Below are 27,346 nucleotides of genomic sequence, written 5' to 3' on the forward strand. Positions count from 1 at the left end.
ACATTTTTTCCCCACGCACAGAACTGAGATTCTAACTTGATTTTAAAGTAAAATCATTCTAGCATTTATATGCAAAAGTATGGTCTCTCTCTTTTGAAATTAACATTTTTACTGTATTTACAGCTCTGTTTTCATCAGCTAGACTGCCATCCCCTCCCCACTAACTGCCCTGCTCTTCTACAAATGGGTACACTGTTAGGCTTATCAAGAAATATTAGGGATGTCACATCTTTGGATACCAGTACCACACACAAACAGTACATGCATGTGCCCAAGGAATCACAGAGAAAACCCTGCTCAGACAAAGACTATATATTCTCAGAAAGACAACTTCAAATAAGCTTTAAAATTTCACAGGTGGTTTCTTTTTAGCTGTAATGTACACAAACTAAACAAGATTTATGTTCTTCACAAACAGTTGTGATGAAATTTGGATATGCTTTGATACACCAGCTCTAATCTTCTACAAGGTTTTCCCTTTTTAAGTCTCTTTCATGATTCATTATCAACATCTTCTGTGTCTTAAACATGAATACAAGCCTATTAGTCCCTGAGGCTGTATCCCAGCAGTTAATAGCCAGAAGAACAACAAAATGGGCATTATTTCACACAATTGTCACACAGCTCTAAGACTAAAACTCACTTACCAAGCTGTTAGAACAGACAAGAACCTGCAACACAGGAATTCATACAAAACAGACAGGCTAAAACATTGACACCCCACAAAATGGAAACTGCTGTTCAACCATGAGCGCATCTCAAGGGCACAGTATTAAACAGCACCAAAAGAACTTGTTACAAGTGATAAACTTTGTCTCAAGCCTCCACCTCTTTTTATTCTGGTATTGAATCTAGCATTGGATTTCCTACTGACATCTGCACTGAAATAATAAACCATTCACAGGGGCTGAAGGACACGATCTGGTGTATTGACTCATGACGGATGACCGGCGTGCGTTTCAAGTCTTTGATCACTGGCAGAGATTCTTCACTTGTTTTTCAAATGTTTGTTATAAATTTCTGAACAGGAGGAAGGGGAAAAAAAAAAGTAAAAACAAAAAACCCCCAACCTCTAAGCAAAACATAATGACTAGAACAGCAAGACATCAATTTAGTATTAGGATTTGTTGGGGTTTTGTTTTGGTTGTTTTTTTTAAAGAGAATACTTTATGAACCTTCCTACCAAGCACACTTTTGGTCCTTGGCCACAGATCAATGAGAAATTCTGTACTGAATAATGTTTATATAGTAGATGTTAATATTAATTCAAACCCATTTTCATATTGCTCAGCTACTGAGCAGGTTTAGATTCTGACAGGTGTCTCCTTCAGAACTTAGGCAAGCAAACCAAAACCTAACAGAAAAGGGAAGGACCATTCCCACAGCACATGAGGGGACCGCCTCTGGGCTTACTGCACAGACCTCAGACCCCAGCCTGGAGATAACAGAAAAGCAGGCTGCCATGTGACCCCTTTGAGGGCTGACACATTTTGCCAGAGGACAGTGGCTTTTTCCCTTTGGAAGGGAAAGAGAAAATCCCAGACCGAAGTGTTTAACAGCAACTGTTTCCATCACTTACACATTTAAACTCAGCCCCATTCTCTCTCTCTCCTGCCCTTACTTACTACAATCCCCATTCCAGGTCAGTCTTCACTGTCCCAGTTCACTTGTGGAAACATTGCAGGCTTCATGAAGGCTCTTTGCAGTTTGTGTCTCCCCTTCAAGCCAGCTGTAGTTGTCTTCTCTATGCTGAAAATAGAAGGTCCCTGTCTAGTCACTGCTGTGACATTCTCATCAGTCCTCATGGAATTGCATCAGACTCTTGATTGAGTCTACTCACCTTCCCTCAGACTGTTTTTTTAACTCCTCTGCAGTCAAAGTGGAAAACTGCTTCTTGCCTGAAGAGTTGCAAGGGAAAAAAAAATACTACACAGCTTTTATTCTTGAAGACACCCTACTGCCAAAGGGCAGTTACAGGAATATTGCTGGTCTGCAACTGATGCAGCTGGGATTACTTGCTTACCACAACTGGGACATGGCTAGTATCACTGATGCTAGATGGAGCAAGGGGAAGTAATATGCAATGGAAATTAACCACTTGGAAGAAACTATTAACTGGCCTTCAAAACCTACACAAGAATTGCTAGTAATTCAGCTGAATTAAGGGCCTGAGAAAGCTGCAGCTTCCCTCTGGATGTTTTATAATGGAGTTCGAGATCACAGTGGGGAGTTTCAGTTTGGCAACTCAACAAACAATTGACACTGAGCCTGTGAAGAAAAGAAAAACCCACAACCATTTCCATACTCAACACAAATGTAAACACAAAGCAAGTAAGCATTTGACAATTCCTCTTTTGCAAATTTTTATAGGTGAACTCAGGTCTAGGAAAATTAAACAACTGGCTCTTCTCAAGTGATACTTTGCAAGTACAAAATGCATCTTGACACGTATTACAACAAAAAAGTGTTGACATACATTCACATCTTACTTCATTTTTTCATGGAATAAAGTAGGAATAACAATCCACTTGTTTGCCTTACTGCAGACTCCTTGCTTTTCACTCTTGCAGACAATCCCACACAAATCAATGCTTTCTCTCCTTAGATGTCACATTAAACTACTCATGTTTTAAGTGTTGTGAATGGGATTTGCAATCTGTTATAGTGTTAAGTAGAGAGGATTGTCTGTATTGATGGGAGTAAAGGCTGGAAAACAAAGAGAATGATAGCTCCATTAAACTGACTGCAGACAGTACAAATGGCATATTCTGAAATTCTAAGGCAACAATATTGGAGCAGCATATGAAACTCTACTGTAAAGACCAAGTTAATGTAACTGCTTTCTTCTGCAAAATAGAAATACTCTGATGGTTGTTCCTGTAACTTTTTAAAAGTTCAGTAACAGGGAATACAAAATGCCAATATTGCCAGCAGGTAACTTATGTAGAGTGAATTCCTTAAGAGGCTATCTGATGTCTGGTTGTGGTTGTACACTCCATTTAAGAGGATCTGGCAATATTTAGGCATATTAAAACACACATGCACATTCTTGCAGACCTGCAACGTAATAGATTTTCATAATTCACTACAAAAATGAGGTTTCACAACTGGTACCATCCACTGGGATCCTCACAGCTGCATGGAGAATGTACAGATGTCTCTCCCAGAAACGGCAATGCTGTGCATTGTGCAAATTGCCTAGGACTCCATCCTTCTTAAGCAGCAGTTAGAAATGTGTAGGCTGAATGCTTTTATCAAAATACAGATTTAAATAATTTACTCTTTAAAACACTCATAGTTAGAGTCTCTTACATAAAATAAACAATTTGTCTGATTATCAGATAGGTCCTCAGTTTTTCCAGTTCCAAGGTATACACAGCTCTCCATCCTGCAGCACAGAGTAGAAATGTGAAATGCAAAGGTGCATGCCTTGTAGGTATGGCAACGATTCCTCCAGCAGCCGCTTACAGCAGTCTATCATCTGCGCACTGGAAACACTGGGCTCCTTATACAGCCGATCCAAGGAAAATTTTTCAGTGGAAGTATCAATGAGCTCTTTCTCTGTAATCATCATCCTAGCAAATGACAACAGAGAGTGACAAAATTACAACTTCACCTCTTTTTAAAAAAACCAACAAAACAACAGACTTGAAATAAGAGTATTTGTAGGCTACATGCACGTACACAAAGCTGTCACTTCACGCAGGGCTATGGCACAACTGAGATGTTGGTGCAGGTGGATAGCCACCTCTACCTCAGAGGCTAGACTGAACATGTTTCCATGACTACAGCCACCAGCACACCAAGGCAGAGCCAAATTTGAAAGCCTGCACCATGACCTTATTTTTTCCCCCTTACAAACCTTTATTTTTAGAATAAACCTTTATTTAGAATAAACCAAACCAGGGTGGAAGAGACCTTCAAGATCATCGCGTCCAACCCATCAACCAATCCAACCCACCCAAACAGCTAACCCATGGCACCAAGCACCCCATCAAGTCTCCTCCTGAACACCTCCAATGACGGCGACTCCACCACCTCCCTGGGCAGCCCATTCCAATGGGCAATCACTCTTTCTGTATAGAACTTCTTCCTAATATCCAACCTGAACCTCCCCGGCGCAGCCTGAGACTGTGGCCTCTTGTTCTGGTACTGGGTGCCTGGGAGAAGAGACCATCATCTGCCTGTCTACAACCTCCCTTCAGGTAGTTGTGGAGAGCAATAAGGTCACCCCTGAGTCTCCTCTTCTCCAGGCTAAGCAACCCCAGCTCCCTCAGTCTTTCCTCATAGGGCTTGTTTTCCAAACCGCTCACCAACTTTGTTGCTCTTCTCTGGACTCGTTCCAGCAAGTCAACCTCCTTCCTAAACTGAGGAGCCCAGAACTGGACACAGGACTCGAGGTGTGGCCTAACCAGTGCAGTGTACAGGGGCAGTGTACAGTTAATAGGGGGGGAAAAATAGCAAAACAAAAACTCCTGGAAGGCTCCAAAACAAAAACTCCAGGAAGGCTCTGTTTTTAATGTAAGGGATGAAAGTGTACACTTTGAAAGTGCAAGCTTTAAGAATAAAATCATTCTAGCAATTAGTCTGTCATCTTAACTAAGACCAGTACTCTGCACCTCATCAAAGCAACAGACGACAGATACAGTCACCTGATGGATATTAAATGTGTTAATAACTCGCCAGTTGGAGAAGTATAGGGATTTGGTTGGACACGTTGATCTTAAAAGCTTCTTTCAAACCTAAATGGTTTTATGATTCTATGAATATTGAGTTCATAGCTTGCAGATGACTTTTTTGTATTCATCCCCTCACAAAAAATAGTTAAGACAGCCCACGGCAAGCTCAAGCTATTCAGAAAAAAAAGGTTAATATACAGCATTAAGAGTCACTGCAACTGTGACTGATCATCTGATGCACAGACAACTCAGATTCAGCAAGCCTTACTAGCTTACTGTGCCACGTTAACACAGACACACTGAGAGCCAGCTTGGTTACAGGAACAGCTCCACTGCTAGCCTACAACAGACACCGTGCCAAATGGGAGGAGACACAAAGCAGCACATTTGCAGACCTGCTGGGATGTAAATTGGCTCAAGATAAGCATGGACTCTGCTACTGTTGGACTCATAAGAACACTACTGTAGGGGCTTAACACTACTTTTTCCAGAGCTCAGTACTCCAGAGCTTCATGTACTTGTCATACCACTAGGCTCAGCTGAGGCTCTCTGATTGCTGTACAAGCAGCCCAGCATAGATCTGGCAGCCTGGGATGAAGTGGGCCAGTAAGCCAACCTGGGCAAGCCTGCCCTCCCTACTGACCTATTTGTGCCACTCTCCTAGGAGTGTTCTCAAATAACTGAGGACGAAGCATGTTCCTGTAGGGTGAAACCTCAGCCTCCCTTGAAGCATACACAGTTAGCTACACATAGCAGGAACTGCAAGTTAGTTTTTAGTCACTTCCACAAGAGGGCTTCACCTCTATCACAGTACAAAACTCCTACTTGACATAAGCAATGGAAGAAGATTGATACTAAATCCTGCATTACTGGAAGACTATTATCCACACAGAAAAGGCAATTCTCTGCAATAGCAGCATTTGAACTCCCCAGCACATCAGTCCATAAGGAATTCCCCCATGCCATTTACTGCATGCAAAACATTTCTCTGCATGGCATGTGCCAAGTAAATCCAGCACATCTCAAAACACTTTATCTCAGCCCTCCCTTTAAGAACCACAGGAGGCTAAGGAAAAAAAAAAATCAGAAGTACAGAATGGGTTTTGTTCAAGGAAGCATTAAGTGGAAAAGGAGTTTTCAGCTTCAATAAAGGTCAACTAATGGAAATATGACATCTCCACAAAAAAAAAGGCAGAGGTGATAAACACAGAGTGACTGTTCTGCATTTCCTACAGCACGAGAACAAGAGGATGACAAATGAAATCATCAGGCTGTGTGTCTATAAAACAAAGAACACCTCTTTCCTCCTTCATACACACCTTGCATGTAATTCAGCTGTGCAATTTGCTGCCACAGGGTATTTTGGAGCCACAAAATATAAATCAGCTCAAAATTAATTAGACAAGGCGGGTGGGGGGGTGGGAAGAAGTTACAGTGAATGCTCTTTTTCCAGCTTCAAGTATTTTTTTGAATGCTGTCAGTTAGAAACTGGGAAGGAGCAGAGATTAAAGAAAACAAAACAAAACCCACCCTATTTTTTGCCCCACACAGCCTTTCTACTGGCTAATGGATGATGGAGACAGACTTTCCATATGACCCAGTATGGTTGTTCTCTACCACTTTGTACCAACCATCCGTCACCTAACATACAAGATGTGAGGTATGTGGCTTTTGCATTCTCACAGCACAGCTGCTTACACTCTGAGGAGACCCCCACATTTTTCTTGGATTTGTATACAATGTGGGGTAGTGTCATGGCTTCTGTTGAGTGAGTTATCCAGAAGCAAATGCATACATTTGCTACAACATTCCTCCCAACCTCTACAGACATATGTCACATATGGAGAGCTACGTAGAAAGCTGTTCAGCAGTTGTAACTTCTATGGCAAAAGTATAATCTAACTTCAAAGCTAGACCAGGGTTATGGAAAAATTTCAACAAGCCTCCATGTTTTACCAAGGTCCATCTCCTAAATACATCCTCCATGGTCTCAACAGATAAAACCCTGAAACTTTCAGTAAGACTCAAACCTAAAATAACCTTCACCAAAAAATATCTGGAGCTATCCATCATGTATACACCCATAGTGGTGTGATGTTTCAATGGCTCATTAAAAGCTTTCCAAAGCAGAAAAATACAATTCCAGCAACAAACTCTAAAAGGACTGTAACACCTAGTTACCTCTCACAGTATTTAATTCAAAATAAATCCAGCATCTCTACTTCAAGCTCTCAATCCACAAAGACACAAGCAACATACAAGAGGAAGAAGAAAATTACCAGTTCTGATAGATATTACAAGTCATGGACTCAATCTCTCACAGCTGTGAAAGAGTACCAAGAAGGTATTTATTGCACCAATCTGTTCCAGGTTGTTTTTATTTCCCCTTGTTGGGCAACAAGGCTGGGGAGAGGCCTTGAGCACAAGCCCTATGGGGAGAGGCTGAGGGAGCTGGGATTGTTTAACCTGGAGAAGAGGAGGCTCAGGGGTGACCTCATGGCCCTCTACAACTACCTGAAAGGTGGTTGTAGCCAGGAAGGGGTTGGTCTCTTCTCCCAGGCAACCAGCACCAGAACAAGGGGACACAGTCTCAAGCTGCGCCAGGGGAAATTTAGACTCCAGGTGAGGAGAAAGTTCTTCACCGAGCGAGTCATTCGTCATTGGAATGTACTGCCCAGGGAGGTGGTGGAGTCACTGTCCCTGGAGGTGTTCAAGAGGGTATTGGACTTGGCACTTGGTGCCATGGTCTAGTCATGAGGTCTGTAGTGACAGGTTGGACTCAATCCTCGAGGTCTCTTCCAACCTTAGTTATACTGTGATACTGTAACTAATCTGTTCCTCAATTAACTGACAGACAACTAGAAAGAACAATTCTCTAGTTGGTCTCAGTTACATTCAGTTTATATTTTGCTGCTTTCTTGTCACAATTTCAGTAACATAACAGAAGTTTGTTACTTTTCTTAGGCAATTAAAAAAGGTCTCTTTAAAAACTCCATCTTTCCTCTGGGGATTACGTGATTTTGTCTTGTAAGTAAAGATCTTTAACTTGAGTAAGACACAACTGTTTCTACAGTGTGAAGGATGGGTATTTTCTAACAATGGTTTGTGTTCACTGAACAATGACATTTTTGACTTAGTAAAGTTGATAGGCAAAGTCCTATTTCATAAACAGAAGGGGTTCTTTTTCCACCAAAAGAGCATGATTACATTCTTCAAAGCTCTCCTCCTCCTAATGAAACATAAGGCATGCAAAGATTTTAATAAGCCAAATTTATCAAGTCATATTAACACTTACTCCTCTTTTCTTTTCAGATTCTCTCTTGCTTCCTGTGCTTTAGCAAAAATAAACCATTGAAGTGTTGCTGGATCACAGACCGTTGGGATTGTGAAGTGTCCAGATTCATGTAAGCTTGGTGCGCATCTGTCACTAATGAAACATGAGGAGAAGTGAAAACAGAAGTTTCTTTTTCCCTTTTTCTTTTCCCCCCCCACAAGTATTGACATCAACTACTTTCAGAATTAATCCTGAAGATAAAAGAGTATCAATTAATTGCAATCAAAATAATTGCTAAAAAGATGAACCAAGTTTGGTTCAGGAGAACACAGAAGCATTGTAAATGGACCTTTTTAAAAGCATCTCTCAACAATGCTAAAAAAATACAAATAGCAGCAACATAGCTGAATGTTGAGCTGGCAGCACAGAATCTTTGATTTAACCCATCACAACACTGCAAGATAAACCCAGAACTTTGACTCTAACTTGAATGAAAGAAGCAGGATTTTCTTCATTTTGGTTTCTTCCTTATTTGTAAACACGCATTTAAAACGTTTAGAAACAAAGAGACTTTGATGTACTGAAAATCTGAGACAGAATTAGTTGTTTTCTTAGTGAAAGCAATAATTGGGGGAGGGGGAGAAGAGCAGGAGCTCTGAAATAAACAAACTTTTCCTGCAAAGTATTTGAGTCCTGTGTCCAGTTCTGGGCCCCTCAGTTTAAGAAGGACATTGAGACACTTGAACGTGTCCAGAGAAGGGCAACAAGGCTGGGGAGAGGCCTTGAACACAAGCCCTATGAGGAGAGGCTGAGGGAGCTGGGATTGTTTAGCCTGGAGAAAAGGAGGCGCAGGGGTGACCTCATTGCCCTCTACAACTACCTGAAAGGTGGTTGTAGCCAGGAAGGGGTTGGTCTCTTCTCCCAGGCAACCAGCACCAGAACAAGACGACACAGTCTCAAGCTGTGCCAGGGGAGGTTTAGACTCGAGGTGAGGAGGAAGTTCTTCACCGAGCGAGTCATTCGTCATTGGAATGTGCTGCCCAGGGAGGTGGCGGAGTCACCGTCCCTGGAGGTGTTCAAGAGGAGATTGGATGTGGCACTTAGTGCCATGGTCTAGTCAGGAGGTCTGTGGTGACAGGTTGGACTCAATGACCCTGGAGGTCTCTTCCAACCTTAGTGACACTGTGAAATACCTACCTTTCCAGAATCATCTGCAAGCCTCGCAGACTGCGAGGATGAAAAGGTAGTCTGCTGTCACATAACTTGTTATAGAAAGAGTCCAGAGTCTTATAGTACTCTTCTAGAGTCAACAGGGGTTGCAGCTCTTCAATATATATCACTTGTATGCCTCCCAGAAGCTGGCTTATCCGATCTTCCAAGAATAGCAGTCTTTTTTGAAGTTTGTAATAATTTGGCAATCTCTCAAAAATCTGTGCACATACACAAAACCACATTTCCTGTGTTACAAATCATCACATTTAATTTCAAGAAATAAAAAGAAACTATAAATAAAGTAACACTTACTGATGCAAACACTGAACCCGAGGGAAAAAATAGCAACCAGAGAGTACCAAAAAACAAGAATTACCAAGTGTATGCTTTTTGAAGGCCAGTGGCATCCTGGCCTGCATCAGGAACAGTGTGGCCAGCAGGAGCAGGGAGGTCATTCTGCCCCTGTACACTGCACTGGTTAGGCCACACCTCAAGTACTGTGTCCAGTTCTGGGCCCTTCAGTTTAGGAAGGAGGTTGACTTGCTGGAGCATGTCCAGAGAAGGGCAACGAAGTTGGTGAGGGGTTTGGAACACAGCCCTATGAGGAGAGGCTGAGGGAGCTGGGGTTGCTTAGCCTGGAGAAGAGGAGGCTCAGGGGTGACCTTATTGCTCTCTACAACTACCTTAAGGGGGGTTGTAGACAGGCAGAGGTTGGTCTCTTCTCCCAGGCAACCAGCACCAGAACAAGAGGACACAGTCTCAGGCTGCACCAGGGGAGGTTTAGGCTGGAGGTCAGAAGGAAGTTTTACACAGAGAGAGTGATTGCCCATTGGAATGGGCTGCCTGGGGAGGTGGTGGAGTCACCATCACTGGAGGTGTTCAGGAGGAGACTTGATGGGGTGCTTGGTGCCATGGGTTAGTTGTTTAGGTGGGTTGGATTGGTTGATGGATTGGACACAATGATCTTGAAGGTCTCTTCCTACCTGGTCTACTCTATTCTAAGCTTGCATGTATTTTCAGTATTTATACTACAAAGGCCTCAAGAGGCTACATCAAGACTGATGGATGGTGTCTTTCTCTATATCTACAGAAATTCATATTTAGAAATAAAAATTAAAACCAATAATCATCTGAGGCCCATGTAAAATGCTTTATCATCACAGTTACTGTGGTAAAGCTGTTTCACATACAGTCCAGAGTGGTTCTGCAGCCTGATTTATACCATCTCTCAAAAACGAAGTCTCTGTTGCTGGAATTAGTACTTTCCAAGGGTTTGGATTATAACCTAGTTTGTCTTTAGTCTGAAGGGAGAGCAGAAAGGAGGAAGGAACCAGATATCTAATTTACAAAGCCTATACCAGCAAAGATTAAGAAGTGGTCAGACCCATGAGTTGAGACATAGAAGGGTATGATAAGAGAGAAAGCTGGAACAGGGCAATGAAGTGAAAGAGTAAAGTCTGTAGTAATAGTCATCTCTTACCATCTACCCAGTTATTACTACAACAGTTTTGCATTAAAAAAAACTCCAAACAAGCAGCTCCTGCTGGATAAAGTCAAATGATTTCAGAGTAATTGCTCTACTGTGCCTTTGACCAGCAATCTATAGAATGACTTGAACACTACTGCTTCATTTTTCTAATAATTAGCAATAGTACTTTGTGGTAGCCCTCAGGATTGTTTTCTAAAATGACAAAAAGCTCTGCTCTCTGAAATACAAATGACTAACCAACCTCATGAAAATGTTCAGACCTTTCTGCATTGCTTAACATGACCTTCAGTGCAGTTTAATATTAAAAGCTCTTGACTTCAGGTTCAAATACATGCCTCTCCTCTATCTTCCAAAGCAAATACCATCACTACAACCACTCCATACACTGACATATGACCCCTTCAGAAAATCCCTTGGCAGAAGTTAAAATGATGAAGCATTTCTCTTTTCAAAGAGGAGAATGCATTTTTTATTATTAATCAGAAGAACACTTACATTCCCAAGGGTCTCAACACTTGCAAATTGCACAGCAGAAGATTTGCATTAAATGCTAGTGTCTTGGTTTAGGTATCTGCAAATCATTCACATTTACAAAACATGGATAGTTTTCTCCTTAGGTGAAACATATATAGGTGAAAATTCAAACAGCCGCCAGAGCAAGATTTGTATTGTGCACTAAATCTTCGTACTATTCACTGGTTGGGATATAGAATGTTCTGATATTCCAGCTCGTGAAATTCCACCGATTATCTGCTTGATAAAGAAATACTGTTGACAGAAATATCACTGACATTTCAGTAACTTAAGACTCAAGGAAATCTCATGCTGATATTGCTGCCTGTTCTGTGATTCCTCACATTTCTCATTTATGCCGCCAGAAAAATCATCAACTCCAAACTTCACACAAGCGGCAGCAGAATTTCCAGCTGCTAAATAGATTTCTGCAACATTCACGTTACCTACCTAGAAGAATGATGTGGAATGACAGGGTTGGGTAGCAGGCATTGACAGAAATGACCACTTCACAACTCCCTTTAAGCCCCACTTCTCTAAGAAACCTGAATTTTTCACAGAAATGAGCTTTCCATGGATAATGAAAGATTTTGCCAGTGCTCATTTCATAGACTGGAGCACCATGTAACAAACTGGATTACTCTGTATCTGACCAGAAGTAGGACTGGTTTGTTAGTGAAAGCAGCAGGGAAGATCTGACAAAGATTGTTGTAACAGCATATGACAGGATTAAATTTAGAATGCAATGTCATAGTGATGCTAAACATAGTAGCTATGTGTTTGCTTTAAATTACTCATGAGTTGTTTACACCAATTAGCATATTGCTCATAGCTTAAAAAAAGGGATGTCATTACAGAAGGCATTATTATTTACTTTGAAATCTTCTTACTTTGGTCCAGTGATGGTGAACATCCATGGTCCCCAGCATTATGTGGCCTGCTGCACTCATACCTGAACGGTCTGTAAATATCACCGTGCGTCCTGCAGATTGAACAAAGCTAATTTGGGTTATTGCAATTACTTCCACGACCATTTAAGGCTTATCTATGCTACTAACATGTCACAAGTACCACATTTCCACACCACCAACACACACAAGTAGGTGCTTGTGTGTTTCTCAACAGCTGAAAGACTGATTCTTGAAAACCCCAGTTCAGGATTGGTTTTTTTTATACAAACCTTACCTAGCATTTGCCTTCTCTCTGTTTAAACTTTATAGGTATGTTTTAGTTACCTGGACTTTTTCATACTAAAGCTACTTTTAAAATAAGGAGTAGCTCAGCACACAGCACATTCAAAAGAATCTGCACAAGTCATGCATACAGTAGGAAAGTTTACACTATATGCTTAAAGTATATATAAATAAGGTAAGAGTTGGTCAAAACCCAATTAACTAGCACAGTAATTGAACACTACCTCCACAGAATTCTCTGCAACATGCAAACTGTAATAAACACTTTCACATCAGGCTTTTGCCTTTAAAAAGGAGAAATAATAGAGACAACATAAAAAGACATTAAGTTTACTTTTGGGAGAACAAATCAGTTTTGAGTCTTTTAAGTGATATACAAAGATCCTTAGTATTACTTCAGGGTAAAAGCACAGGCAACTATTTATCAAAATAAGCTTCCACAACAGTCTTCAGTGTGATGTATTAATCTACAAGAAAAGGCTCAAGTAGAAGCTCTTGATCTCAGAAGTGAGTTTTCCAAAATCCTTAATAGCAACACTGACTTTAAGGCATATAGCCCATCCTTGCATTCCAAGGCAAGACCAACTGTACCTGTAGAATTTCCAAGCTGCCCAATGTATTATGAAAGATCTTCAAAGATGGAGACTACAAGCTCACAAAATAAACTTCTCCAGCACTCAGGTAAAACAAATTTGAAACCTGACACAGTTTAAAACTACTGCTTATTGTCCTACCCACTCTGTCTTTTGACAAAGGAGTAGGTGAAACCTCACGTGAAAGCCACTCAAAACTGAGTATCTAGAGACAGGCATAAAACACAGGAACTCCAATTAGATGAAACAGCTACTTTCATAGCTGTATGAAATGAATGGTAGGTCAGGTTTACAGAGTATTTTAGTTTCCCCCAAGAAAATAGAGAGTTTGTTATAGAGATTTTAGGGTATATGGATGGTAAGAGAAGACAGTATGATTTTGAAAGCATTTGAGTGAGTTTTCCTTATACTGACTCTTTAGCAACCTACTCGCTTTTTTGTCTTGAATCTACCATGTGTAACATTTATTGCTACCTCCATCCTTTCAGAGGCTCAGTCTGAACTGTTTACTTTCACTGTTAGTACTAAGTCTACTGCCTTTGGTTCACTCAGTTTTCATTCATTAAGAAGTAAATGCAGCAAATGAATTGTAAGGAAAGGTCACTGAAAAATAGACATTTTAAGCTACCAGGTAATTTTAAGTCATTACCAGCTTTGCAGGAAGCCTGGTAGGTTTGGTTTTGCAGTTATCAAAAGCATTTGTGAAAAGACATAGAGCTCCTTTGTCACCAAAGACTCATGTTCATCTTGGAATCAAGGCTGTATTAGGGTGTATGAAGCAAGCAACTGAAATACCTTTAACATTCTTTAATACTTCAGGTCTCTGTTGGACTAAGCGACCTAGACTGTGTAGCTGGCTACAGCGGTGAGCAATACCCCAGCTTCTCTGCCACCTGAAGAAAAATACAGTTGAAAGTACTTAGTTCTCAACATTATTAATAATACAAAGTTCAGAAGTTGAGATGCAGCTGGAAGTCTTACAACACAAAGTAACATTCCCTCAGCAACGAAAGCAAAGGCATGCTGAAAAACTGTCGCATCATTTTATGCTAAACAGACAAAAAGCCCACATAAAAATTCAGTCTCTTTAAAAAGGTCTAAAACTCACATATAGAAAAAAAATAAAACCAAAAAAACCAACCTACTAGACAGAACTTGCAAATCTGTCCCCAGCAGAAGGTTAGTCATGTGGCATGCAGTTTGTTTGTACTGGGTATAATGTTTGTCTAGAGGACCAAATACTATATCTAAGAACTGCTGCTTTTTCCCTTTGAGTTTCTAGCCCAAAACATTACTATGATTCCAGTGATAAGCTGCTATATGTATTTTTCCTTGATTTAACAAAAATGACTCCACTGTAAAATGAGGAGTCAGGGCTTACACTGGAGATACGTAGTTTTGACACTTCCTCCATCACAAACCAGACAAACTCCCAGCTAAATTTCAAGCAGTATTTAAAGTCCCAGTGTATTAAAAAAACGACATCCTTTGACAAACTTCTAGCTAATACAAAGCTGTCTCAAGTGGGTCTGTCTGGGATGGAGTTAATTTTCTTCACAGAGCCTCTCTGGTTTACATTTTTTAATGTCTTGACAGCACACCACTGTTCTGACTGTTGTGCAGTGCTGGCATACTATCCAAGTTTTGGCTTGTTCTTCCCTCTGTCCTCCTCCATCAGTAATTAGGAGTGGGACACAGCCAGGACAGTGACTTCAACTGACCAAAGGTGTATTCCAGACCATGATATTATGCTCTTAATGAAAGAAGGATGAAGGGAGGACCCTTTTGATTATGGCATTTGTCTTCCCAAGCAAGCATTATACAGCAAGGAGGGTAGAACTAGATGATCCTTAAGGTCCCTTCCAACTCTAGCTGTTCTGTTATTCTGTGTTGGCATTTGCTGAGGTTCTGTTTTCCAGAAGGGGCTGAACACCTGTCTGCCAACGGGGAGTAGTGAATGAATTCTTCCTTTTGTTTTGCTTGAACACATATAGCTTTGTTTCACTTCAGCTACTAGACTTCTACTTTGAGCCACCAGTTTTCTTGCTTTTGCTCTTCCTATTTTCTTCTGCCATTCCAGGGGAGGTGTATGAGAGAGCAGCTGTGTGAATGCTTAGCTGCTGGATGAGGTCAAGCCACAACATCTCATTTAGGGAAAGCTACCTGACAAAAACCCACTCTGGGATGCAGAGAATGGCACTATGCCACAGCACTTATCAGACAATTCAATCTATTATAATGCAAGGCATCCAAATAACTATTGTTACCTAGCAATATCACTTGGCTTTCAGTAGCACCAGAAAGGAATGTAAAAAGGTGGCTTTTAAACCCTACCTTCTCTTCAGTTGTCCTAAACTTACACATGAAATACAGCTAATGACCCAGTTATTTATCACACCCCTGTGAACACTAGCATTAGGCCACAGTATCACAAGTAGTAGCTGCCTATTAACATCCTTGCTTGTGATATTTCTGACACATGGGTTCTTTTCTGGATTATGGAAAATCGGTAACTCTTCATATAACTCAGTACTTCTTGTGCATTTTAAAAGCACAAACTGTAAGAAAATGAAATACAAGGCACAAATAAACCCAAACCTATGCATTTAATTCTGAAGGCTGTTTCAGCACCTTAAAACCCCCACTACAATAGAGTTGCAGAGGATTAGAAATTACATCCAAACACCTGGTTTATTTTTAAAGGAAGCCAGAGTTTTTTACAGGGTGAAAGGCTCAAAAGGCAAAGGCATGATTTCAGAAGCTTCAACTCTCTCTTCCCTGGTTAAAAGAAGAACTTAAAGACTAACCAGGCCTTGAAAGAATCTCCTGGTTCGTTTTTCCATTGTTGAAAACTCTCACTGCCATTTTCCCATCCTCAGTATCCCCCACCAGAACTCACTCATTAGAAAGCACATTAAAAACAGACAGTAAATTATTTCCTGAAAAACCCTCTAAAGAATTAAGATCAACAACTGCACACAACCCTTTCAAGCAAACAAATACCTTCCTCTGGAGTGTGGGGAACAAGACACTAGAAAAAAAACCCAAACATTTTTACTAAGCCTTCACAAGATGTCAACATGTACCACATGAAAAGCTGCATTTCACTGTCAATGCAGCTACCTTGGAGAACATTTACCTGAATTCAGCAAAACACCCCAAGTAAAGCAAATTCTAGTTCCTGTTTCAAGTGCTTATGCTTTGTGAGCTGACTGTAACAGAGAATTTTTATCCCAGTAGAATTTCCAAAGAAAAATATTATTCAGCTCAGTAAGATTTTCCCATATATGAAATATGTCTGTTTTGCTGGAATAAGCCATTAAAGCTGAGGGTGTACACAACATTTCCTTGCTTTGACTGCCACAACACAAGCCCAACTGGTCTAATTTATTACCTGATATCTGAGAGCTGGAGTTGATGAGAGAGTTCAAATTTTAAACGTTCTAGTTCTTTTCTAAGTGGCAAACTCTTTTTCAGCTTTTTTACTGCACTTGCTTCATTATCATCTAGCCAAGATCTGAAAGAAGGAAAAAAAACAAAACAAAACAAAACCACAGCTGTATCAGCTTTCTTGCTAACAGTATGCCTGAATTCTTATTGTTAACAGATTAAGTAACCAGGTTAAGGGTTTCTTTTTAAAAGTAGAGGACAGAAACTGAAAATGCTTCAATGACCTTAAGATATCTACATAGAAAAATCTGGTGCTTAATGTCTTTAGTGAGGACTAGGGAATCAAACTGAAAAGACACTGAGAGTGTTGAAATTGTGAGACTTAAGAGGTATGAAAGATGTAGAGCAGCCTCCGAATTTAATGCTTTAATGAAAAATTTCCACATATCTGGGTTTGCAAAAAGCCTAAGAAAACAACTGAAGTGATCACAGAAGACTATGAAATAAAGGGGGTGGTACTGGAGGGCTAAGTTAGGTATCTCTTGCAGAGCTGGGATGAATGCAGGTCAAAGTTTTACAGTTCTCTTGTCAATAATCGCAACCAGGCAAACACGACCCACGGGACACGTGTAAAACTTGCAACGACCAGGCCATTCTGTTTCTAAGAAAAAAGCTACTCAAAAGATTTAGCCTTTGTTCAGAGCACAAACTTACTTTCATACTCTTATTTTTACAAACACTTCCATTCTCATACTGGATTTTAAGTGAAAAAAATTCCAACTCTTAGGCAAGAGAGGTGCAATGCCAAATTGTCAAGGTATTAAAACCAGCCTGTTAATATGTAACTAGCTGTGAGATTTCTTGTGAATGTGTAAAAAATAAGTAAAGTAATTTCCAAGTATGTTAAATCATAGTTCAGTGGTTTACAGTACTTCTGTTTGCAAGGTGCTAGGCAGGATGAGGGGTATTCTTCGCCCAGACCACACTACTGCCATAGCTCTATATTCCTTTCAAATGGCAGCTAGAGCCTCATTGTTACCAAGTTTTTCAGGGCAGCATTTTTAACCCTTCCTGAATATCAGCACATACAGCTTTTATCAGCAACCAACTTTAAATACTCAACCCACTGAATTTAATCCAAGTTCAGTGTATGATTGCTTCAATCTAAGTATTAGGGTTGGTGTGCTGAGCAACAAATCAGATGCTCTGGCAAATTAGAATGCATCCCAACAGAATGTGGTAACTAAATACTAACAATAAACATAAAAAGCATATAGTTTTGTGTTACAGAAGGCCTGTAAGAGCTAAGGAACTATGTGGAGCAAGTGGAACCTCTGCCTCCTTTTGAATTGCCACCAATATTCCACAAAACAGAAAAACTAGATCAAGCAGAACTGAACTGACCAAATGTGAATGCTGGGCAAAGAGACAAGAATGCCTCAGCTCAGCTGGCACTGCATCTCAAGAGCTCATTTAAACTCCCTTTAATTATAAAAAGCGTGACAGAATTACATGCTGGACAATAAAGTTTTGCATTGTTCAGAATGTTTATTGATTGCCTTTAAAAACCTCAGTACTAGAGTAAAACCAAATTAGGTTACAAAGTATCAGTTAAATAGAAGCCTTACATACATTAAAGTTGTTTCCACTCTCTGGGCTTGCTCTAGCTCCTCCTCAGGATCCTTGAATCCAGTAAATGAATAATAAGTCTTATCCCATTTGATAGGTCTATTCACTGTGCTTCTTGCTTCCTTGTGGGGCTCGGAGTTCACATTCAAACTCTGAATGTGCTCTGTAGACAAACTGCAGGAGTTGAGAATATCTAATACAGTGCTGAGGAGATCCCTCGTATGCAACGTGAAACTGACTGCTCGAAATCCTGTGAGGTACAAGTCCCACAAAATTAGTATTAGTTAATCAAAACTATTTGAAATGCATTCACATTTCAGTTACCTTCCATGAACCCAAACAAGGCACACATAGCTAGAAATGATAATTTCAATACTCACTGAAAAACTCACATGCAGTTTAACCTTTAAAACTATTTAATCTGAATAACTGGACTAATGGGAAACCTCACAATTTGCTCAAGTGTCAGCAGGACTTACAACATCAAACTCATCTGTTGGATAAGGCATATCAGTATATCAGAGACAAATATGGAGAATAAAATTAAATCAACCCTGATACTCCAACTTTGGTGGTGTTTTCTGTACTCTCAAAACTAAGAGACAATGTGGCAAACTGATGCTTCAGGTATGACAACTTCTGATTGCACAGTAAGTTCCAACTGAACCTACAGCTACCCAGATATTAAGTACTACACATTATATGCAATGAAAACAAGGACCAAACTGTTGTTCCAGTTAAACATAATGGTATTAGAAGCAGTAAAAATTTATTTATTTACACCCTTATTCTGTAACTTGACCTCAATTTTGTAATTTCTCCTTCTTTCAATGCCTTTTTAGAGCTTAAGATGTTTAATTACTTGGGATTGACCTAGCTGTCTGATCTAATGCATATTTTCATGGTTTGACAGGATTGTATTCAACTGAAAATCCATTATGACTGCAGAAGGCTAAGTAATGATCTGAGAGACTACAAATACACAAAACTACATTGTACATAAAATAAAAGCACCTGAAGCACTGAAGGATTCTTGAACGTTAGAAGAGTTTTGTTCTCTTTCTCTTACATAAAAAGTAAGCTGAGTTGGCTTAAAGGAGCGAAACCCTGGTTTCTGAAGGTTCTCCAAGTAACCATTTAACCTCTTCAGAGAGTTTTCATTTACTTCCTGTTAAAAAAATAGAATCAAATCCAAATCATTAGATGATAAATTCTGTGATTTTTTTCATCTAGACCTTTTTTGAGTCTTACACACAGGATTAGTTATTACAAACTGTCAGCTAGAGTAGTGATATAGTTCACATTCTAGGTATGATTAATTGCCTTGCATGAATAAATTGGATGATGTGCATACTTGCACATTCTAATACATTCCAACACATTACCCTTGAGGCTTTCAAATGTAAAGAAATCTGTTGATTCCAATATAATAAACAGCATTAGAAAATGATAGACCAAGTAAAACGTGCTACAAATTGGTCTGAAAGGAAACTCTGTTTTCTTTATAACAATTCAACACAAAATATGAGTAATTCATAAAGGATGTTTATTAATAACAGAAGTGCATCTTTTTGTTCTCTGGTAACAGTCATAGTCAATTCTACTACTAATTTTCTTCCTCTCAGCAGGAAAATTTGCATCCTTGACATAGAACATTTAGAAAGAAAGCGTACAAAACACTTTTACCCTCTCTTTGGGATGCTGGCCAAAAAAATCTGGATGCACAGCAAAATAGAAAGGTCTGAGAGCATTGATGGCATCAGCTCCTGACAAAGTTCTTGACTGAAGAACACACTGTAGCAGTATCTTCTCCAGACATAACCTAATAAAGTAATAAAATGTTTAGGTATGATGCAACCAAGTGAGGAAGTGATACCAATTACATCAGAAACTGACAGAATGAAGTAAACACTCACAGTTGCAAGTATAATAATTTAAACCTGGATTTTTTTTCCCTTGGGACTCATGAATCTGTATTTATAAAGAGCCAGGCCCAACAGGTTTCAAAGATGGTCTAGTCATGAGGTCTGTGGTGACAGGTTGGACTCGATGATCTATGAGGTCTCTTCCAACCTTAGTGATACTGTGATGGTGGATGCTAACAGCTGATTAAGACATGTAATTAAGTGCAGTAACTTCTCCTTTCTCACAGCAAGCTCAAATAAAAATTTCTCAGCCAGCCAATTCAAATGCTGAAGGCTGGGTTTAGTGGCAATTTTTGTAGTTATTGCTTAAGCAGTTCTTAAAAACACACACATACTTTTGAACCTCCAAGTTAAAAAGTCAAACCCAGTATTTTCCAAGCAGTGCCTAGGAATAATAATTACAATTCAATCAAAAGAAGCTCTGCATTAGTTTGAGGTCCACATACTTGTGTCCATATTAAAAAACCCAAGCATATAAAAACTGAATCTACTTTTCCAAATGTACTCTTCTATAAATGACAAGCAAAAGACACTACTTTTTCACCCTTTGATTTTTCACTGACAGAAGTAAACAAAGACCAAAAGAATTTTCAGTAGTAAGAAAAGAAGATTGCATTGCCTAAGATGAGAAGAGAAAGTTTAAGAAGTTCTAGGAAGTTCAAAGAGTACAAAAGACTGAGCATTTCCAATTATGCATAAATTAGACGATAGATCTGCAATGAGCACACCTGAAATGAAGACTGAAATGAAAGGCAAAAGTTCTGAATTAAAGACCACCAAAATTTCTTGCCATAGTTCAAAGCTCATTGTCAGGTTAGCAAAATTATTACCAAGGGACAGTATATGTTAAAAAAAAAACAAGTGAGCTGGTAAACATTTAACAGCAGAATCCTTCTTCAGCTAATTCCACAGGCTAACAAATTCAATGGGCCAACCATTTCCTCTGTGATTGATTGTTTTAGTTTGTAACTCAGAGAGGCAGTGATTCTGCTCTGTTAAGCAACACAATACTCTTTCACTCCTCACAGTATCACAAGAACTACAAGCTCCAAACACCAAAATACACAGCAGACTGAAGGCAAAGCTGTCTTCAGTTTAGGGAGCAAGACAGAGGCTCTTCACACCTTCCCAAAGGAGTGAAAGAAAATGCTCCACATAGGATTGGAAAGAATTAGAAATTTAAATGGAAGTACTACTCATCACTGAATAGAACAGTACAAAAACATGCAAAAATACTCAACAATTCATATTCAACCCAGCTCCCCAGTCTGGGCTTCTCCAAAAACCAAAATAGGCCATCACATTTCCAAAACCTTCCCCCAAATCAGGCCTCATATTCCAGGCCTTAAAGCCCCCAAGGCCACCTCGCCATACCTCCCTACCCAGGCCTGAATGATACAGTAAAAAAATCAGCTTGCTAGCACCAGGCCCCACTCCCCAGCATCACCCCAAGTGCCGAGTGCTGCACTTTGGCTATGGCAATCCCATGCAGAGCTAGAGGCTGGGGTCGGAGTGGCTGGAGAGCTCCCAAACAGAGAGGGACCTGGGGGTGCTGATTGACAGCCACCTGAATATGAGCCAACAGTGTGCCCAGGTGGCCAGGAGGGCCAATGGCATCCTGGCCTGCATTAGGAATAGTGTGGCCAGCAGGAGCAGAGAGGTCATAGTGCCCCTGTACTCTGCTTTGGTTAGGCCGCACCTTGAGTACTGTGTCCAGTTCTGGGTCCCTCAGTTTAAGAAGGACATCGAAACACTTGAACGTGTCCAGAGAAGGGCAACAAGGCTGGGGAGAGGCCTTGAGCACAAGCCCTATGAGGAGAGGCTGAGGGAGCTGGGATTGTTTAGCCTGGAGAAGAGGAGGCTCAGGGGTGACCTCATTGCCCTCTACAACTACCTGAAAGGTGGTTGTAGCCAGGAAGGGGTTGGTCTCTTCTCCCAGGCAACCAGCACCAGAACAAGGGGACACAGTCTCAAGCTGCGCCAGGGGAGATTTAGACTTGAGGTGAGGAGGAAGTTCTTCACCGAGCGAGTCGTTAGTCATTGGAACGGGTTGCCCAGGGAGGTGGTTGAGTCATCGACCCTGGAGGCGTTCAAGGGGAGATTGGACATGGCACTTGGTGCCATGGTCTAGTCATGGGGTCTGTGTTGATAGGTTGGACTCGATGATCCTCGAGGTCCTTTCCAACCTAAGCGATACTGTGATACTGTGATCACAAGAAAGATAGCTGTCCAGGTTGGGAATGGAGCAGGGAGAAGAAGGGCCAAAACTGACTGCGCAGCCAGTTTACATACAGGAGATAAATCAACAATATTACGGGATGGAATAACATGATTCCCTGTGTCTACCCACTGGGGCTGGACTGTTCAGCTCCTGGTACCCTGGAAGAATCATGTCTATGGTTAGGACATAGTCCTCAACCTGTAACAAAAGCTGCTGCCCATTCGCAGAAAAACCTAGTTACTTTTATTAAGTAATGCAATGTAAGCAAGGCTGTTTTACAAAGAGCTGCTAGTTTAGCTTCCTAGGCCAAGTAACTTCCCTGGATACAGAAACAGATGAGGCTATTTCCTGATTGCATTCATTAATAATAAAAAAAGAGTAAAATGGCAAATGGTAGAGTAAATGTCAACAGTTGAGTTGTCAGGCAGAGGCAATGACCCTTACTTTACCTTTTGTCTGTCAACCCTTTCAGCCTTTCAATTAAGGACATGAAAGCAGTTAAAGCTAATGTTTTCTGCCTAAGAGGTAGGCAAACATTTAATTAGAGGGTCTTAAAAGTCAGCTTGCTGAAAACAAGGACGTGTTTTTGTACCAAACTGGGATGGAAAAATCTGTAATGTTAAGAGGAGTGATGAAGTTTCAAATTGCTATGACTGAAACCAATTTTTATGGGAGTGGATTATGTGAAAGACTTAAAAGATAAAACATTAATGGCAAACACCTCTATCTTCTCGCTGGCTGAATCTCAAAGCCTCCAAGACTACTCATCACCATGATGCTAATTAAAGTAGCAGGAGATCATGAAGCTCCACAGCAATGCCACGTTTTTAGGTAGAGAAATTCTTCCCAACAAACAGTAAACGAACTAGTTACCTATCCAGTAGCAGTTTTGACTAACAGACATGCAAGAAACTCACATCCTCCTAGACACAGCTGACAGGAGGCATTAAGGAGCTCAGTTCTTTCTTCATCTTATTTGTACACTATCTCCCATGTCTACTCTTGAGCTACACTGCATTCTGTTTCCAGCAGTTAGGAAAAACATTCCAACATACCTGGAAACTCTTAATCATACATCCAAATTTATTAACCAGAAAGTTACATCTGGCATCCTACAAAAAAAACAGCCAAGTATGGCTAACTTTAGTTCTCTTGTTTTGTATCTAAACAACCCTGACATGCTAGTAGGAAGGCTCAGGATTTCAGCCAAAAGTCTATTTTGAACTTGCTTACAGGAGAAACACTCAGAGGCCAAAATTAGTCTGCGTGACAGAAGGAAGAATTCATTCACTGAAGGTGAAAGAACTCTGAGGCATCCTTCAAGTGAAGTGACAAAATGAATAAATTAAAATAAATTTCAAGAGAGAAAACATAGAAAGATGCTTATGGCGTTGCTCACAAGGAGCAAGAATTGTTTCAAGAGCTTCATTCAGATCCGAAGAGCAGAGAAAGGCTTCATGTTAAAATCAAGGTCATAACCGCTTTGACAACAGCCGTCTCCACAAGAGAGATGAAACACAATCTTCACTAGAACACATTATGCAACCATACTCTAGGACTGATTTAACTTATTGATTAAATAATTCCCTTCAACTACTTTTTTTACTTCACATCTCTTTGAAGTCTAACTTTTTTGGTTTATAGCTTTAGCACTAAAAGGCTTTGTGTCATTATGCTCATTCTTACAGACAGATTCTTTCATTTTGAAACGCCAAGTTTTAATAACTCAATAATATCTTAATAGGGGGGTTGGACTAGATGATCTCTCAAGCTCCCTTCCAGCCCCTGAAATTCCATGATTCTGTGAACGTATTTGTTTTCATATTCAATTTTGAACTATCACTCCTTTATAATCAAGCTATATTTTAAAAACCTTCTTTTGTTGACAGCTTCCCACCCTCCCTTTCTTTTTGTTTTACATGTCTCACTTGAGAACAGGCATATGACTCTTGGGGATTTTTCAACTGTGGATGCTCTGATGAAAGCATCAAGCTGTAAAGCTGGGAAAGCCAAAGAAGTAAGAAATAAACAAAAATACCAAACCACTTTTATGTATTTGCAAGTCATAAGCAAACACTTAAAAACATATACTAAAGGCAAATTAGGTCAGCAACATACCGTACCTTCTCCCGGCTCTCAAACAGCAAAACATTGCAGCAACTCAATGGTCAAGACAACTTCCAGCCATCTACTAACTCACTTAAAAGAGAGAAAAAAAAATCCTGTTTAGCAATGGACATGAGTATTTTCCCCACTTATTTATCAGTGCATTCTCTAAATCCTAGGTGATAACTTTCAAAGACACAGTAGTAACATTAAACTGAGAAATGACACATAAAACCTCAAGCTTTACATAAGAACGTTTTCAGTTTCCTCTACTAACAGTGACTCTTACAAATACTAAGAGTTTGATTCCAAGATAAATATTTAAAGGTGTTGCAGTCAAGGGAAAAATACAACCAACCAACAAACTCCCTCTCTTGTCTTGAAGCATAGAAACAAAAAATACAGAAGCTTTCCATAAGCACTAACACATACCAGATCATGGAATTCCATGCAAACTTTTTTACTCTGCAGAGTTCAAAGCTTTCAAACAAATTATAATAGTTTAAAATGCATATGCCAACTATTACATGGGGGCAAAATATAAACCCAAAGAGAGGGACATTGCTATACAACAATGCCTGGAAACCTTCATCAAAAGTTCACATGACATCCATTAAAATTAATTAGCAATCTCTACCAGGAACTTCTGCACTAAACTGTAACTGAGACTTTTCCAACAGGACAAACTACTTAGCATGTCAGAGTGCAAACATACACCTAATTGAGAGCTGCTCCCTATCGGCAATGTTTTCATGCACTTAAAAAAACCCACAACTCTTAATTGCACTTTTCAAGATAACATCTGCACACTAAGTATGCCAGTTTAAGATACCTGAGATAAGCAGTTATTGGGGAAACACCATCCCTGCTCCGATATAGCACAATAACTCCTATGACTGATTTGGAAAACACTTGGAAGTTTTAGAAGTTCATCTTACTAATATATATACACTATACTATATCCACTATACTATATCCTATATATATATACTATATTATATATACTATATACATAGAAGAATATAAATTGTTCACTAAATATTTTTCCAGCAGTGAATAGGATGAGAAAAAGAAATGCTGTGCTAAAAGCTGCCCAAAATTCTTAGCAACTTTTGTCTTCTGGGTGGGCCTCGTGTCCCTAACGACGGTCTTACTCATAAACCAACCTAAATGCAGGAACAAGCTCTCTGGCAATAAAACAGTTTTCTCTCTGTAATTTTAGCGTCAGGGATTAGGACAGGATAGAAAAACCCCAACAGTCTCACTAATCTGCCCTGACACTTTATATAACCAGACAAAAGCATCATTGTTTCTTGTTTCAAATGCTCTATTGACTGCTTAGAAAAATCGTTACATTGCTTAGTTAAAACGCCAGAATCTCCGGTTTTCCAGTAAGTTTCATCTGCACCCCACCTCAAACTTACTTTGCTCACTAAGGCAAATCGAAGTATTAATTAACTACGTTGCAGTCATTTTGCAGAAGACTTTGGAAATGTAATACTTCTACCTCTATCTCTATGGGGATGATATCCTTCAGCTGTTTACCTGCGCTTCGCCCATGAGGCATACGCAGAACACAGCGAGGAAACAAACAGCGAGCCGGCGTTCTGCACCCAAGCTCGAGTGGAACGGACTCACCGCCTCTCGAAAGAGAAGAGGCTACAGCGATGCAAGTTTTAACCAAAACAGCGCCCGCACAGAATTCGCTGTGACAGTCACTACAGGCAGATATAACTTACTTAACGGGCACAACTATTACCGATGGATGTCGTGTGCCACAGCCCCCCCCCCCCCCCGCCCCTCAGGTTAAAATGTCAGGGGATAACGAACGCGTGGTCCTGCCTGACCGCCTGCCTGACCGCCACGGCTCTCGGGCACGTCGATGGTGACCACCCCGGGCCGTAGCCTGCGCCGGCAGGTGCCTGAGGACTCAGCTACCGGACAGCGACGACACCCATGGCGGCGCCGAGGCGGGGAGGCATGCGCAGGCATCCACCACACCGCCTTCGCAAGGCAGTCTAAGGAGACACCGCCGCCAGAGGACCCGAGTGAGGCGGTCTCGCCCCCCGCCCCGCCGCCAGCCGAGGCGCATGCCCGCGCGCACGTACCGATACAAGCACGCAGAGCGGCCGCCGCAGCGCGCGCAGCCTGCTGGCCCTCGGCACCCACACAACCGGCCCAGAAGAACCACAGGGCCCGGCTCGCTTTCAACACAGCAACCCCCTCACACCTCCCACCCCGCAGGCTCGACCTCGCACCGTTCTCCAGCCACCGACGCTGGCGACGACCACCCCCGGGAAGGAAAGCGGCGGGATCGCACTGCCTCCTCCTCTCCCCCGTGCGCCCCTTCGCAGGAGAGCTCGAGGCCCCGGCCTGGCCCCGCTTACCGCCACGGCCGGACAGCGCCCGCCGGGGCTCGGCCCCCATCGCCTGGCGCAGCCGCTGCGGCCGACGGCCCCGAAGGCGGCGGGAGGGGGCGGAGCAGCGCTGAGGCAAGCCAGGAGATTCCCGCCGGGGGCGGGACCGTCACTCCCGACCTCGACGGCGTCTCCCCGCGCGGCCGCTGCGCGCAGGCGCAGTTTCCCGCCGGCGGCAGCGCGCGGAGCGCTGTTCAGGGTCTCCGGTGGGTCGCGGCAGTTCGAGAGCTTTAGCGAATGTCAGCGTGTGGGGGGCCGCATGTAATGCTCATTGATGTCATGCTTTAGGTAGTGCTGCTGCCCTTGGCTGCACGCTGCACCCCTTCTGGTAAAACGAAGACGGTCCCGCATCAGTTTCTCGAAGGCCTGTGACACAAGATGCGTTCCAGTGACTGCGGCTGCTTGTAAGTGGAGCATATCCGCAGGTGTTACCGGGGGACATAAAAGGAAAACCCCGGACAGAAAAAAATCACTGCTCTTTTTCAAAGAGGATGGAAGCAGCTTATCCAAATACCCGCACCCGCCTGGCATTTTCCTTGTTCTGCAAATGCAAAACGGGTGAAGAACTAGCAGCTCTGCAGTCCCAAAAGGAAAAGCAAGATCTATTTTCCTGCTGTTGCTAATGCTCAGCGTGTATGTACATTCATACATCTAATTCTCTTCCAGGCTAGTTGGTATCAGGAAACAGGTGATGCAGGGACGTAA

At 41.3% G+C, this 27,346-nt stretch overlaps 1 protein-coding gene across 8 annotated transcripts; it reads right to left on the minus strand.

Annotated features, from left to right (window-relative positions):
• Positions 1–297: 297 nt before the first annotated feature.
• TCAIM (T cell activation inhibitor, mitochondrial) lies at positions 298–26,714 on the minus strand. 8 transcript variants are annotated; one of them, XM_068152932.1, is made up of 12 exons: positions 26,612–26,713; positions 24,242–24,317; positions 19,659–19,794; positions 18,987–19,140; positions 17,976–18,222; positions 16,348–16,470; positions 13,749–13,846; positions 12,058–12,149; positions 9,151–9,383; positions 7,975–8,106; positions 3,430–3,575; positions 298–2,706 (listed from the first exon to the last, which is right to left on the minus strand). In XM_068152932.1, exons 2-12 carry the CDS (start codon positions 24,268–24,270, stop codon positions 2,660–2,662), a joined length of 1,437 nt encoding a protein of 478 aa, XP_068009033.1. In that variant the 5' UTR covers positions 24,271–24,317; positions 26,612–26,713; the 3' UTR covers positions 298–2,659. The 8 variants fall into 8 exon arrangements, with proteins under 8 accessions (XP_068009033.1, XP_068009032.1, XP_068009026.1 ...); XM_068152931.1 differs by having other exon boundaries at positions 3,313–3,575; XM_068152925.1 differs by having other exon boundaries at positions 298–3,575.
• Positions 26,715–27,346: the final 632 nt, after the last annotated feature.

Source organism: Melanerpes formicivorus, unplaced genomic scaffold (genome assembly GCF_026170545.1).
Source record: "Melanerpes formicivorus ecotype bairdi unplaced genomic scaffold, bMelFor1.0.p_v2 SCAF_24, whole genome shotgun sequence".
Lineage (NCBI taxonomy): Eukaryota > Metazoa > Chordata > Aves > Piciformes > Picidae > Melanerpes > Melanerpes formicivorus.

Excerpts from the sequence above, each read along its gene's own strand:
- TCAIM (XM_068152931.1), bottom strand. The coding sequence starts at position 24,270 with ATGTTTTGCTGTTTGAGAGCCGGGAGAAG. Across the intron at positions 18,223-18,986 it reads AGAATCCTTCAGTGCTTCAG|GATTTCGAGCAGTCAGTTTC; the intron begins GTGCTTTTATTT and ends TGTACCTCACAG. Across the intron at positions 8,107-9,150 it reads TTGCAGATGATTCTGGAAAG|TGACAGATGCGCACCAAGCT; the intron begins GTAGGTATTTCA and ends ATGTTTCATTAG.